The 16,344-nt window shown below is 40.4% G+C and overlaps 1 protein-coding gene across 5 annotated transcripts in view; it reads right to left on the bottom strand.

The window, feature by feature from the left end:
• GNAS (GNAS complex locus) overlaps positions 1–16,344 on the bottom strand; it is a 133,606-nt gene that overhangs the window by 67,625 nt on the left and 49,637 nt on the right. For 4 of the 5 annotated variants that reach the window (XM_066198663.1, XM_066198664.1, XM_066198667.1 and 1 more), the window contains exon 2: positions 13,618–13,690. In XM_066198663.1, the coding sequence (XP_066054760.1) occupies positions 13,618–13,690 (73 nt within the window). Of the gene's footprint in view, positions 1–13,617; positions 13,691–16,103; positions 16,281–16,344 lie in introns of those variants that run through there. The other variant, XM_066198665.1, reaches the window with a different exon arrangement.

The following is a 16,344-nucleotide window of genomic DNA, read 5'->3' as shown; positions in this document are numbered from 1 at the left end:
ACTTAGAGTATAAATTGACACACCCCCGTTCCTGACACATTTGCAGCACATCCCTCCGTTACTACCCTCTCTCAGAAATGGAACAAGCATCTTCCTAAGACCACCATCTTCAGGAAAAAATGAGCGGGAAGGAAAGGACTGAACTGTGACTGGGGCCAACAATCCTCTAGACCAGCACCTGAAGGACAGCCCAGCTCTCTGGTGCCTGTCCAGGGCACACAGCTGGTCATTCCAGGCAGACTGTGACAGGGAAAGTGAGTGTTCACGGTGTCAGAACCTGCTGTAAAAAACCCACATTCGAATTAAAACTGCTGTTTAGGAGTCGGTTAAAGGATTTAAAAATTACCTTTTTATATAGGCAGTCATTGGCAATGGTGTTCTAAATTAAAAAAGAACTCAAATTATGGCAATCTTAACTCAGATACTTTCTAACTTAAGTGTATCTTCAATAATGTTGCTTTGGTCAGTCTACATGAAACAGAAAATTGTCCTTTTGAATAATCTAAAACCAGAATCATTTTCCCAAACCAGCTTTCACTTCCCTTATGATCTCCTTTGCTATGATAGTTTGTTGCTTCTCAGATCACATTTTGCACAGGAGACAGAATACAGAAGTAAGTTCTATTTACAGCTTTATAAGCATTACAGCATTATCAAATAATAAAGGACCCACACACAATTTTTCACACTTCGAGTTTAGAAGGCCTTGCAGGTGATAAATAATGAAACCAAAAACACTGCAGTTCCATCTGCACGAAATAAAGAGAGAGTGCTGGCTATGTATCAGCAAACACACAAAGAAAAATCTTCCCAAACCCTCCAGATAATCTGCAGTCCAACTAGAAATATGGGAAGTCAATACAGGTCAGAGAAAGAAATATATATACTAAACTTTTTCACTCTTGGGATTAAATCCTGCCCTCCGCTTTAGGAAGCATAAATACAATTGTGCATCACTCACTGAAAGGAAAAAAACAGTCTTTATTTAATAATCTTACGATTGCTTGATTAGTGCTTGGAAAATAAAAGGCACTACTGAAGTGCTAAGTGTTATTAGCTTTTTCAGAACACCAGCTCCAAACTCGCCACTCCCCATTTCCTTCCCTCGTAACTCCCTTCATTCATGCCATCAGAAGGCATCTTATTTTCAGCAACAACTACTCACCTTTTCTTTTTTTTTTTTTTAATGCTGCTGGATGTGCAGAACTACTGTTGAGGTTGCTTGGCAACCGGTGAGACATATCAGGAGGAGAGATAAGGTCCAGAATGAATGGAATTGAAGAGAACTATATTTGGTTTCGTTAGGAGATACTAATGCACTCCAACTCCACTGATTTGTATTACCCACGTTAAGGTGAAATTTTGCTGTTTCTTTCAAAGTACAGAGATCCAGAATCAAATTTGGTAGGACTGAATCCAGTCAGCCACCTCCTCAGCCACACAGAACAGACTTCAGAACCAGAGCTTTGAGCTGGGCTAACAGTTTGGAACAGCATGGAACAGCCAGGAAACACAGGAATTTGGGGGGTATTGTGAAGAATTTTACGCCAGAGACTCGAATACTTCTGTTTGCCGTACAGTGTATCACAAACCACTGAGCTTCTCCATATGCTTTAGTGTTGAGATGAAATTTCAAATAAAACTATTATTTCTGAAGGTCACAGTTTGAAGTGAGATGAGATTGAGCACCCAGGACTCCTGCAAGGACAGGGAACTGCTTACAAGAAGTCTGCTCTAATGATCCAAGGAGGCCAAGAAAGCCTTGTGCAGGAGAAGACGGAAACAATCCAAGCAGCCCCTAATGAAAGAGTTTCTTATCTCAAGCTCTTCAACTAACTTTATCTGCATCACTTGAGTAAGAATGCACCAGTCTGGCCCGAAAGACGATCTTCTGACATCACCTTACACCCTGCGAGAGCTTTGATGCTTCAGGAGGAAGTGAAAACAGTGACAAAACAAGCAGCAAAATTATCTTAAGGGAAAAAACCAAAACCAAAAGTCAACCCCCACGCTTCTCCCACCTCTCTGATGCCTGTGGGCAGACACGGGGCTGAAAGATTTCAGGGCTTCAAACACCAACACAGAATTGCAAATACGTAATAATGTTCAGGGTAGGAAAAGGAAGAATTTGCAGCACGTGCTGTAAATCAGCCTTTGTGCTCCCCAAGGCCACAGTGGGCACCCTGAGCACACACACCTGCATCAGGAAAGCTGAATCTTCAAAAATAAATCCCTACCTCCATAAGACTGCTTAAATGATGCTTCCTCTTTCCCACCAAATTATTTCAAATAAAGTATCTCAAACGTTAAGGAAGTCAGTCTCATGCCTGCCCTCGTTTTCAGGCATCCTTCTCACACAGCACCACCTGTGTAAGGCCATGAAATCACGTCTGGCCACCCCTTTTCTGGACCTGGGACAACTCCTGGGGCTTTCTTTTAACTCTAAGTTCTTCCCAATAATTCTACATCCTTCATGCAGTGAAGGCACCAGCATGGCATATACTATTTAAATAACACTCTTATCAGATTTGGAAGTCCCCTTTATCACTTACGTTTCACTTTCCATTTTTTCAGTCATCCAAGCCTCCATCCAAGACATCCATTTGTCTTTTTGCCACAAAAACATCCCAAACCAGACTAAGGTAATTTAACTAATTGACTTTCGAGTCCTTTTCCAATTTTACAGATACAATCTAAGCTCTGACTCCTGCGGGACTCTCTCACGTTCAGCTGCATTAAAACAAATTTCTGAAGTACAACTTATCAGATCACCCCTCCCAGTCATAATCATAAATAAGTTATATAAATTGGTGTTTCCCATAGTTTCTCATAGGATATCCTCTGGGATTTTTCTTCATTGTTTATTGAAACTACCCATATTCTATTTCCATAACACTATCACAGAATCACACAGAGATGATCCCAATATTTTTCCTTCTAACAGACACCAAACTTCCTTTTCTGTTTGCAGCATTATTCAGGATGGAAACATTCTTTCTTTGGGTAAGGAATAACATATATAGAATATTTCTACTTTCTCTACCTAACTGTGTATAACTTTACCTTCTGCATTCAGTTAAAAGAAAAAAAAATCTGTTGCCAAACAGGGTTATTAAAAATTAAGTGGAAAAATATTCCCGTTTTCTTACTGTCTGAAATTATTATCAAAGTGGAACCCATGAATTTCAGTTAAGAAAACAGAAGCCTTGGTCGACTCCAGTTAATCCCAGAAAAAAATACATTAAAAAAATTTATTCAGCATGAATAAAACTGTGAGGAGAAAGTCAGACATTATGCTGCCTACATGATTTCAAAGTGTTTTTACCAACCCTCGACGACTGCACAGAATACAGAAATGTTTTATTAAACTCGGTCTTTTTCACTCATTTCTTGCCCCTTACTTTGCAGTGTGAAAAAGATACTTAGGTAACAGAACACTCCCAAGTTCTTTGGTAATAACCATAAGGAAAATAAACATTTGATTGCATAATATACAATTACATAAAGTGAAGACTGCCCAATTAAGTGAAAGCAAAACACAGAGGCAGCGCGGAGCATCCCAAGTTCCCAAGACTTCGGGGAAATTAAGAGTGACACAGTTCCAGCTCAAAAAACTAACAGCCAAAATAGTTACATTTCAGATTTTCAAGTGTCCTATGTGTAAATTACGGAGCATATTTTTTATCTCCAATGTTCAGCAGAAGCAGAATGTGTTCCTATGAGTAACTACTCCGAAACAACATTAATCATTTTGACACAGCAAAATTAAAAGGTTGCATCCCATTTCCAGGCATCTATTTTAGGGTGCATCAAAACCCAGAACTGAAAATCCAGTAGCTTCCCACAACACAGGAATTTAATGACAACCCCCCCCCCCCCCAAAAAAAAAAAAAGATTAAAGCAAATCTTCCAGAAAGTTGTGTAACAAGCGTGCTGCAGGAGACACTGAGACAAAGTACTAGGAAATTTAATTTTTGTACTGACACTGAGCCCTTCCCCTTTCAGTTTTCTCTCTCATTTGAAGGAGAAGTAATTTTCCTAAGCTTTGCATTGTGCTTATAGTTTTCGTCCATGAATAATGCAGTGCTGTGATTACACTCTCATTTCAGAAGATATTCAATAAAATCATTTCAGTAAATGGCTTTGTCCTTAGGATTACTGTATTTTGCTTATTAAAAAAAGTTGTTACAACTCTAAGTTTTCTTTTTTATCTTAAGTAGTCTTAAACTGCTAAAAACAAACAAAAAACCACAAATATACACAAAGCTATGCCAGTCACTGTTGTGCAATTAAATTAAAATTCATGAAACCAATTCGTTTAATTTTTACATAGCAACGTCACATTAAACCGAATTTACCTAGTCAATTTTAATTCAAATTATCAGGGTTAAAACAGGTGTTACACGTGGTTCTCTGAGCTTAATGCGCTAAGTGTCCCACTACACATTTTTATCTACATTTAAAAAAAGAAAAAACATTAAAAACCAAGCAAGACTGAAGCGAGGCATTCTTTCTCGCTACAAACGTAAGGAAGAAATTTACTTCACAAACGCCCATTTCCTCGCACCGTTTCCTAATTAATATGAACAGTTATATTACAAAGATAATTGTACTGTCAAAACAGAATAAAAACGTCTTAACTTGAAGGAAACCAAAGCGATTTTAGGCACGCAGACCTCCGAACAAGAAGGGAGTGTTTAAATCCCAGCGATTAGGGAGCAGCAGTAAATCCCCCAGCACAGTAAAGCTGTGAAGGTGCCACTCAAGGCTAAATGCAGCATCTCCTGGGACTACCCCGAAGCCCAGGAGGAAACCCTGCACACCTCTGCCTGCTCCATTAGCTCCCCCACCACTCCCGGGAGGCTGCAAAGGTGCAGCTGGGCGAGAGAATTGTTTTCTAGTGCCTTAACTAGAAAGGCAAGTGAACACAATGACTTGTTCAATAGCCCTGCGGAGAATACAGCCAGCAACAGGTAGCTCAGGGAGGTCACAGGCTTTGCTGTACCTCTGTAACAGCCACACCTTGGAACAAAACATCCCACTGAGATATTCCACTAGTACATTCTTCAAAAAGTGGATGCTTCTGCCTCTTAGCTGTCAAAAACAGCCCTCAATGCATTGCTGTTTCTGAGCAAGCTCCGTTGTAAACAAGTAATTCCAATTAAATTCATGTTTACATTAGAGTACAGTTGCAGAAATAACCATCAAAAGCTCCGGCAGCTACACTTGCTCTGTATCCTAAATGCTTGGATTTACTATTAACTCAAGGTTCAACTGTTGAAGTAAAATGTAAGGCATGCTATTTTTAACATCAAGATTCAAGTTATACTAAAAAAAAACCCGCATCAGTGGAAATTCCTTCATATCAACTTGAGAGCTCTGAATGACCAAGATTTAGATGAGCCATTTCCGCATCTCAGCTCTTCATCAGAGAGGGGACCTGGGTAACCCTAACACACAAATGCATGATCTATCTAAAAATAAAGATAGAGAGGACTTTGCCTGCTGGATTATACTTCAAAGCCTTAGCTCTGCCTGTCTTGATCTGAGACGCTGGGGAAGGATGTTCACAAAACTGGAACAAGAGCAGCGTTCTCACTTTTTAGAAAAATGCCTCAAAATCCCTCAAACCTGCTCCCCCCAGCCCAAGAGAACAACACAGGAGCTCACAACCTAAGAAACAGGAACAAGAAATCCCATTCATATCTAGATTGCTAGAAGGAGCAGGGAAAGGCACAGCTTTTATTAATAATAAATTTTATCTTATGGGACAAAACCACAAGGTTTTAATGTAATGAAATTGGGGGAAAAAAAAAATTCCCAGCTGGAATGACTGGCAAGAGATAAAATGTAGCTACATCATGAAGTAAGGGGAATCACCAGGGTTTGCAATAATGTGAATGAAGAGTTCTAATATCAAATAGATAACTGCAATAAGTTTAAGATGATGAGGAGCACTCTGTTCATATATAAACTAATTCAAGTGTCCATCTGGAAAAATTAGTAAAAACCATTTTTTTTGGAAAAATCAGAGTACTGCCCAGTCTGTCCATCTAAAGCATATGGGGAATAAGAAATATAATGAGATACTACAGAAGAAAATTCTTCATGTAGTGCTGATTCTGCAGCACTGGCTAGAGAAAAGGTAATCACTCTGCACCATCTAATTATTAAGAAAAGCTGGTGAAAACCTACAAACCCAGTGAAAGTCTTCGGAAAGGACATGGAAGCGTGGACTATAGACATACATTTAAGATTCTCCACAGGGAACTATATTTTTGAAGTTATCTGAAGTTTTTTAGCATTATTTAATACAGTTTGTGATTTATTAAATAACAAGTTAAATGGAACACGATACATTGGTTTATACTACTAGATGTTTGCTTAAGATAAGAAAATGGAGAAAAATACACCACTTCCACTATAACTCATGAATGTGGAAACTAAAAATATTTCAAAACAAAAAAGTGGAGTGAACTGAGGACGAGGAAGACTTTTTTAAGCTGTCTTTTCTAAGCCTCACTCTATCTCAGATTCTGCTGTGCAGCCAAACTTGAAGAAGCGTTGTTGCTACAAAATTAATTTCCAGAAATGAAAATCAGAGGCTGAGTAGAAGCGACACCAAAATTAGCACTCCAATGAGGAAAAGCAGGAGGAGTCCATGTAGATCTACATCAGCCACAACACATTCTGACTTTGTCCAGAAAACCAGAAAAAGGAAGATGAAGGGTGGGCTGATGCAGGAATATTTAGGGATCAGTGCTGCATCAGGGAGAAAAACAAGGAGTGGAGGAAACAGGAGACACTCAGAAAGCCACAGGTCCCAAAGAGGAGCTGCAGATGCTGCAGGGGAGAAAGGATTTGGGAGACAGAACAAGTTCCAGAGCCCAGACTTCACTCACTCAGCTACCCACTGAACGGTTTATTTTCTGTTTGGGAAAATAAAAGGAAACTTGCACATTTGTTTGATTTTACCAAAACTAATGAGTAAAATCCCACATCTACCATCAAAAGTCAAAACCCTCACAGACCCATTCACAATGTTTTCCACATAGTTAAGCCTTAAGCTCTCTTCTGTCTCTCTCTTTTGCTTCTCGGATTACATCACTCGTGCTTATTCCGCTATTCATAGTTATTGCTCTCCAAGCTCTCTACAACTATAAAGCTTTCTCCTAGGTTGATAGCTGCATACTTAAAAAGCTTTTGTGAAATTTAAACCTCAAAACAAATAGAACTACTGCCATATTTTTGGCCAGTCCCTTCACATGCCAAATCATGTCTGCAGCATATGCAAACTTAGCTTGAGGGGTGAGTTTACTACTGGGTTTTGGGTTGTTTTTTTTTTTTTTTTCTGTTGCTGGGTTTCTTCTTCAGAAAACTGAAATATTTAACTGAAAGCACAAATGTCAAGTTGCAAGCCAGGAAAAGTGATTCAAAGGACAGAGAGCTCTCAACATGTAACAACATAAAATTGGTAGTTTAAATACTGTTTTGCTAGGAGAATTCAGCATTTCCCAACAAGTAAATGCAGATAAGATGCACGTTCTGCTCTGAGCAATACCATGCCTCCCATGAAAATAAAGAAATTATGTTCAGTTCACACTTTTCTTCTTTTACCTATGTGAAAACAAAGCACAATGTAAAAATGAGAGTCAGTGCTTTCTTTGAACACTGTGCTGTCCTCTCTCCACTGATGGTTAACCTGAGCCTACCAGGAGCACCTAAAAGCAGATCAAACTAACCAGCTTTTTAAACATCTAGATTCCTCCATGCACTACTTTCCTGCAATGTTTCAGGAACCTAAATAACGTGATTTTTCACCCTGAAAAGCAATTCATTTCACTTGCACGTGGGAATACTTTAAGGGCTCGGTTTCAGAAAGCCTCTAAGCAAGGTGAAGGAGTTGGTCCAGTGACTATTGGAATTTTCAGTGCCACAGTATGTTAACAATCCTTCCCAAACGAGGCCTGGCGTAGGTATTATAAACAATCACTATTTTCTGGAAACTCATTTTACAGCATTTAAAATTTCCTCCTGAGCAGCAGATCTAAATTGCAAAGCATTTGCACAAGTTCTTAATGGACAATGTCTTGGAGCTTCAGGCAAGATCCCATAAGAAACTTGGAAAAAAACCCAACACAAACTAGGAAGGTTTTTTCCTTTTTTTTGTTATGCATAAAAAAAATACTAATGCTGCTTCACTGAGCTCACTTTTACGCTGTCACAGAACAGAATTTTCGCCCTTGTAGAAATAAAAGTATTTTCAAAGGAAAGATAATTTCAAGCACACAGAAACTCTCTTAAACATTCCAACAATTAAGGAACTGCTTGGTTGCATAGGTAGTTTAACACCACCTGGTATTACCTCCCCTTTCTTTCAAGTTGATGAAAGTTATATTTAACTTGTATAAACATTTTGCATAAACTTTTACGAGCTATATGCAGTAGTCAGTTACTTTTTGTAGTATTTATTAGCTATTGGCATATCTTTGTCTTTTGACAAAATTCAACTGCACAGCTGTGTCAGTTCTCAGGACAAGACCTAAAACTGAGGGAAACACAAATCCTGCTCCCCACTTTGCCCACACCTCCATTTTACATTCTACAGCACAGATTTTGATCAAACACCATGACCAGTTGTTCAGATGGAATTGAACAGACGTGTACACACAGATTTTCCAGCACCTCACTGGTGTCCTGGAACAGGAGCTGAGAAAAAAAAAAAACCAACCCAAAGTTTGCGCCTCAAAGCTGCAGAAGCCTCCCAACAGACACTGTGATGCAAAGAAAGAAAGAAAGGGGGAGAGGGGAATCACACACCCCAAGCCTCCCCCACTCCAATTTTCAATTTTACTCAAACACCAGGAAAAAATTACTTTTGTTGCCAGTCAAGTAAAACACAATAAAGTCTGTTTTGTTTCTTGGCAAGGACCTGAAGTGACCATTCTGAAAACATGGGATTGGTACGTGAATGTAAAGGAACTGTAAAAACAGAGCAATGATATTTGTGTACACAAGCTAATATTAGCCATTAGGAGGGAATTCATTATTTTGGAAGACCTAGTTATAAATATTATACTTTTCCCTCGCTCATAACATTAACTCCTCTTCCATAAAATCACATGGCTAAAAAGACCAAAGTTAGGAAAAAATCCCACAGTATCAGACAATTGAAAAGCACACTTACTGAACCTGAAGTTGTTTCACTAACAAGAGAGACTGACACTGACTAAAGTGAATAGATAATATTATTTACTGCTCATGTGACATAATGGTGGTAATGGATGTATTAAGAAAAAATTAGAAACCATCAATGACTACTTCTCCTTACTCACAAACTCCTAAATCTTGGTGAGAAAAGAGAAAATGTTCAAAATCTCTAAGAGGGTGACATGGCTTTCTTTGGTTTCCCACTAAGAGAAAAAAAGTTGAAAAGTACAAGAGAAATGCAAATATATTTGTCATCTGAGTCTTGAAAACAAAGCTATTCAGCTCTGCTTATGCCATCAACACTACCAGATTTAACAAATACACAAACTCCTATTCAGCACTTCAACATACTAGTTCAAGAAAGTGTCAACATTTTACATCATCATTTGAGAAACTGAGGCTGAAAAAGCATTACCTGAAATTTCCTGTAACCTCAAGACTTCCTGAATCCTAACCACTATCCAAACTTAATAATCACAAAGGCATATTCCCCTTATTTGTCAATCTTTGTAGTGGATTTCATAAGTCACATTTCAACCATTTATTTCTATTTAAATATTTCTGCCTGTCCTAGTTTTTCCCATGACACTTCCAAATTGTCTCTTGCCCCTGCCAATTATTCCCTGCTTTCTAAAATTGTGCATGACAATGACCCCTCTCCTTGGAGTCTGTCAGCCAAAGCCACAGTGATTAGAGGGGAAAGATGACTTAAAGAAATCAGAAGTAAGTGAAAGGCCATGTTTTTTAGAAGCAATGAACCCCTGTCTCTAGATAGCACAAAAAGGAGTTGTCTTTCTTTTCCTCTTCAACCTGAGCTACACATTTAATTCTTCCAACTATATTCCTTACTCCTCCTTATCCTCCCTTTTCCATTTTTCATCCTTTCCAGCTCAGAAAGATTGCCATCTAAACTTCTGACCAGACAAAAAGAGAAGGTTTTGGCTCCACCTTATCAGTGGATGTTCACAAAATACAGTTTGCAGCAGCAGATACCTACTCCTCTGGAACTGCCTCATGAAAAGGCAGCTGAAGTGTTCAGGAGGGAGGGAAGGAAAGGAAGGGAAGTCGCAGCCTTCCTGCTATTAAAAGCCAAATTTAAACCCTTTCTACATCAAAAGGGCCTCTGTTGTTGGCAATAATGCAAAGAGTAGAAAATTTGGTTGATATGGCTTCCTCCTTGTGCTTAGAAGGCAGCTCTTCCACGTTAAAGACCAGGAACACTGGGAAAATTCTGTGGGGAGGCCACACTCCCATTTTTCATGGAACGGCTGCAGGAAGGTGTCAGATGATAGCACGACCACCTGAAGCCATTCTGCAAGAGCTGAAAGTGGGCTAAGTCCTTCCAAAAAAACTCCATGCAGAAAAACCTGTGCTGTAGAACATGCCTCGCTTCTCCAATACTCTACTCCCCTCACCAATGCCACAGTGTTCTTACATCCCACACATCACCTTCACTACAGCAGCAGAGGAAAAAAAATAAAAATTTTGTCTCTAATTCAACTACGGATTATAAAAGGAACATTGAAAAAAAAATAGTCTTTACTGTAGTTAACTTGCCTACAACTTTAACCACCAGCACATTAATCTTAGCTTTAACTATTCAGCACATTAATTACCTGGAGCACTTGATTCCATACAGTTCCTCAAATAATTAATTAGCTAAAGGGATTGAGAATTGGAGTCCCAGAGGAAATTCTAGTTTTGTAGAACTACACAGATTTTACCCTGCTCAATGCTACAACAGTTCACCTAAAGGCACACGACAGCTTCAGCTCTTTAGGGCCAGAATCCTAAAATCAAACCAAATAAAATCCCCTCACACTCACTGAAGTAGGCCAGCATTTTTAGCACTGGATATCCTATATAGTCACCAGAAAGAAGAGTAACACTAAATAAAAACTTTTGATTCCCTCGTTCATGGCATTAGACATTTTTCCAAACAGGTATCCTCTCCCTGCTTCCAACACCCATTGCCAAAGGGCAACCAAACCAAACGCAAACAGCTCTAAGACAGGACTTCAAACTGGATTTCTTTCAAAGCACAAGAGTAAGCTGCACCAACAGAAATAATTCAAATCCACTTATGCACGAGTGCACTAAAATTAAAGAAAAGTCTCCTCATCTGCAGCATATTACTGTTTTCACCACCTCCCTCCTGCTATTCATCACATCAGCTGTGGTGTTGTATGCAAGCATGTTTATGTTCCAGAGCAACCGACCAGGACACGAAGAGAAGTAATGCTTTGCTCTTCCTACCCTTCCAAAAAAACCTCCATGCTCTCTCTTTCATTAGCTGAATCCCACATCATTCTTCCACAAGGTAAGCTGGGCAGAAAGGGAATGAATCAGGCAAAGAAGGGTAACGGAAAGCGACACAACACAGAGAGCAGTTAGTTATTTGGAAGAAAATGCAAGTTATTTAAGGACAGATGTGCAACTTGCAAGAATTTCAAAACACTGAAGAACAGCCTTTTCCCTGCTGTAAAGTGTATGTTATGATCTACTGATTATTTTTGGCAGTAGAACCCTAAAAATGATGCGTTCTAACTTACCCCTTGTACACTTTAAATATACCACACTCCTGCATTGGATTTTTAGCTCCTCAGTGTTCCGACACGTATTCCCCGCCAAAGGAGAAGCACAAGGGACAAACTGCCCTGGGTGGGCAGCCCCCATCTCCTGAGCCCCTGGCAGCCCCCCTGCCATTCCCGCACCGGGACGTGCCTGTGATTGGCAGCAGGGCTGTGCTGGCACAGGGCTGCCCCGTAATCCAAATCCTTTGCTAGGAGAAGGCAGAAGCCAGCAGAGCCTCCTGAGGCCACACTTGCCGTGTTGCCCTGGATTCCAGCTGCGGGCTGAGCTCTGCCCAAACCTACAGCGCAAAGTGAGACACTCGAGGAACCCCCTGCTGCTGCAGATCCCAGTGTGTCCCAGTCCCTCACCGGTTCTGCACAGGTCTCTGGGCTCCCAGCTCCACACAGATTCGGGGATGCAGCTTGCAGGGTTTGAGGTTACCTACCCACACCATACACCATCCATTACACAGCACTGCTACCCATTTAAGAACATCCATGCGCTTAAAAACTTCGAAAAACCCTGTTGCTTAAATGGATTGATACTTTCAAAGGTACCAGGGATCCACTTCCACTTTCACTTACGAACTTTTTACTCAGCACCCAATACTGAGACCTACTCAACCCAGTCAACTCATGCAAGTCTTTTAAGTCACACAAGTCTTTTAAGAGGTCTCTGCAGCAGCCCAAACAACAGAGACAGCTCAGCAGTAACAGGATGCAGGACTAGGCACTTATGAAAAAGTCATTTTGGAAATAGAATATATTCCTTATAAAGAGGAGCTAAAAACACGTAGCACGTAACGGATTTATTATGAATCAGTCTGAACTTTCATCCAAAAGACTGTGTACCTTATCCTGAACTATCATTTGCTGATTAGGAAGAAGTACTGTCCAGACTCCTTGGCTAAACTTTTAGCTCAGATATTCTTATTAAAGAATTAACTACTGGAGAACTAATGAAAGCTTAACCTTCCCAAAAAGGCAGGATTCACAAAATAGATGATACCACTAAAAGCTAAAGGACGGCAGCACAAAACTGTTATGTTCAAAAACAAGCAAGACAAAACCAATAATACAATCTAAAAAAAAAAAAAAGGCACAGAAAATTTCAACACTTTGATCCAATTAGTATTAATTTAGCAGCTTTTGCTATACACACACACAGAATTGCAAGCATAAATTAATATGCAGAAGAATCTCCTCCTACTCTCCAGCAAAGTTAGTCAGAAAGTTAGCGAACATAAAGCTTTATCAGACAAACAAGATATCCATTTTCCCTATCTTAATGCCATTCTCCTCTTCACAACTGCCAAATAACAGATATTGGATGCAAAAAATAAAAGCCCTTAGAAAGACAATTTAACACAAACATCTGGACAAGCAACCACAACAAAATATCCAAAATTCAGAATATGATTTCATTCTGTGAGGACACAGAAAATAAAGCCTTACTTGCTCCAAATAAAGAAAACTGTGCTTCATTTGTACACTGACATAAGGCAAGTTTACAGCAATATGAATCAATGTGCTATAGCTGAGGTAAATCAGTGTCAGCCATGTTGTGAAAGAAACTGCAGTTAACAAACCCACCAAGCTCAATCAAATCAGCTCTGCCTTGATCTAAATAATTTTACACCGCTACATCTTACTTATGACTGGTGCCTGACTTCTTCAGGTTAATGTCTGTGAATCTCATCTAAAAATACACATCCAGATTCTAGAGGCAGTGAAACAGCAGCAAGAGGAAAACACACAAGACATAAACCAGGAGCACCGACTGTGGCGCAAAGGAGGAAGGTGCCTTGTGAAGTGAAAAAGCAAATGCACTTACTCAGCATTAAATCCATTCACGTGCAGGATCCTCATCTGCTTGACTATTGTGCTTTTACCGGATTCACCAGCACCTAGAAAATGAAAGTAAATCAATTTCAGAAGGAAGCATAAGTGATTAAGGCACACACTAGATTTTTTTTTCTTTGGGGTAAAATCGAGAAAGTTTGGGTTTCTCAGCACAAGAGCGAAAAGTGAAAGAAATAATTGCCACTGGAAACTTCAGTTGTAGCTAAAAATAAATGCCCAGCTCAAGTCATGTGTCAGATCTGAATCTTGGATCATTTCACTGTCCATTTTTCCAGTGTCAATGTTAAAAGCAGACCGCGGTGTTCGGAAAGAAAATGGACAACTTCAACATTTTACAGAGAAGACGACAGGGAACATCACAACCTGGTTGCCCTGTCACTCTATCTGACAGAGAGAACGACTGACTGAAGTCCCTATTAAATCAAAGAAATTCTGTTATATCCTTAAAGCATTCTAGAGTTTGGCTGCAGTTCATCATCACCCAGTCAAACTCCGCAACTTAAATCACAAGGAATAAAATATGTAGATACTCACATTTGAAAAAGGAAGGCATCCCTTTAAGCCTCCACCCACAAAGCTACAAAAAAACCTCCTCTTATTTGTGTCTTGTAAGCAGCCTCCCACCCTCCCCACATGTTCCAAAATCAACCCTACACACGACGAGAGGCAGAGACCACCTTTCGTGGCCGCCTGCTCCTAAGAGCCCCCCCTGCAGCTCTCCCCTCCCGTACCTGCAGTGCAAGAACCCCACTCCACTTTACTCCAGTTTCCATAAGTGGATGGATGCTATTTCTGCTGTGCTGCTCGGATGCCAGTGCACAGGGCAGCCCATCTGCCTATAGTACCCGTTTTTCCATGCACGCCGAACAACTCCAACAGCAGCATTTAATTGAGCTGCTCCACGCTGCCAGATCGGCAGCTTTCTATATAAAGCAAACGTATTTTTTTGCAGGAGTAGTATCGTAACGTGGCAGGATTTAGACAGATTCCCCTCAGCATCTCCTGGCTACTCGTTTATTCCCCTCCTCAGCCCGTGTCTCACCCACAGGAACCGTACGTCCGTGGCAGAAGGGGCAGGGAGGTGCAGTTTGTATTTATAGGATGTCAGGCCTCTGCTAGCACACACTGACAGCACAAGCCTCCATTTTGAGCCTCATGTTCAAAACTGTATTTCAGCAGTTACGTTTCAAGGTTCGTTTTCTCACAAACCCTTTCCCCCTCTGCTTTCTCCCTTCCTTTCCTTCTCCCTCATGAAGTCCCAAAAGTCCTCCTCTGCTCTCCAGAAAACCTGGCTGCATGTTTTGCCACTTTAACCCCAGAGCCTTACTCCTTTTTCCCCTCCTTGCTCACTGGCGTTTTGTAAGCATTTAGAGAGCAGTTTTTATCTACAACTCTTCATGCACATGCCGCTTCTCCCCTAAGCTGCTGTTTTATACCATACACCCTCTGTCTGACCAGGCAGACTGCAGCACGCAATAAACACAGGTGGTTAAACCAATCAGGAATTTGTGCCTTGGGATAAGATACTAACGGCTCATCTTCACAAGTAAGAATTATTCACAAAGGCAGTATCTGCTACGGTCGTATGTCCACTTAAAAATGAATAACAACTGAATTTCAGCTGTAACACTAAATCACATTTTATAAGCATTGGGAGCCAAAATCTTTACTTCACTTGGCCCAAGGAGGAGGCTGGACAGTTGCTGCATTTGCTATAAACACACAGGGTTTGGTATTGACACACCTGGGCCCTCTGGATCGGACACAGCACCAGAGAACCAAAATGATCTATGACATCTACGTTCCTCCGTAAGTCTGGCTCCGTATCTGGCTGCTTGTTAAGGCCACATTCTCGACAATAATTACACACACACGTTTAACTTCACCACCAAGGAGAGTTCCATTAATTTCAGCGCGACTGCTCGTGGCAGCGGGGCAAGCACGTGTGCAGCGATGGGGCCTACGAGCAGCAGCACAAACCCACTAGAATATTCAGCAGCTCTTCTTTGTTGTTATTTGAATATGATTTGAAAAGATTAGGAACACTTCCCAAGTGCCTGGCTCCTTATTTCACGTGTCTTATAGAGGAAATGCAAGATAATAACAGGGAGGTGAGCTTTTCTATTTTTTACCAGTGAGTCTGAGTTACTATCCACAATTCATGGCAGAAACTGTAACAGCTGAACTATCGCTTTAAAACACACACACAGATGACTTTACTGCCATCGTTAACACACGCAAATTTTTATTTGCAAGTATCTAAACTATTTTTCAGCCACCAAAACTAAAGAAAAGAGAAAGAAAACCCAGGCAAGCCCATCATGTTTCTGTTTGCTGAAATTTTGCCTCTTACGAAAGCAACTCATCTGATGACAAATAGTTTCTACGTATCTACGTAATGCTCAGCCTGAAATCTGGAAGTCCAAGACATTTCCCAAGAGCTGAAGTCCAAATTACCCTGTTAAAAGATTTCTGCTGAAGCCCTGGCAGGCTCCTCAGTGCTGCAGGTGCTGCTGTAGTCCCAGTCATTCTCCTCTTATACTAAGTCACTTTCTTCAAATGAGTATTTGAAACATTTTACTGGTGATAGTAAGCCTCCAAATTCACCGCCTTCAAAAATTCTTTTTTTTCCCCCCCCCCCCTTTCAATTAAGGTTTTTTTTTCCCCCCAAAACTGAGTCAGCTCGGCGAGGCCTAGC

This window comes from Chamaea fasciata, unplaced genomic scaffold (assembly GCF_029207755.1).
Source record: "Chamaea fasciata isolate MVZ Bird 193981 ecotype frontalis unplaced genomic scaffold, bChaFas1.0.hap1 SCAF_17, whole genome shotgun sequence".
Lineage (NCBI taxonomy): Eukaryota > Metazoa > Chordata > Aves > Passeriformes > Sylviidae > Chamaea > Chamaea fasciata.
The sequence above is the reverse complement of the archived record's forward strand: the minus strand, read 5'-3'. Positions and strand labels throughout refer to the sequence as shown.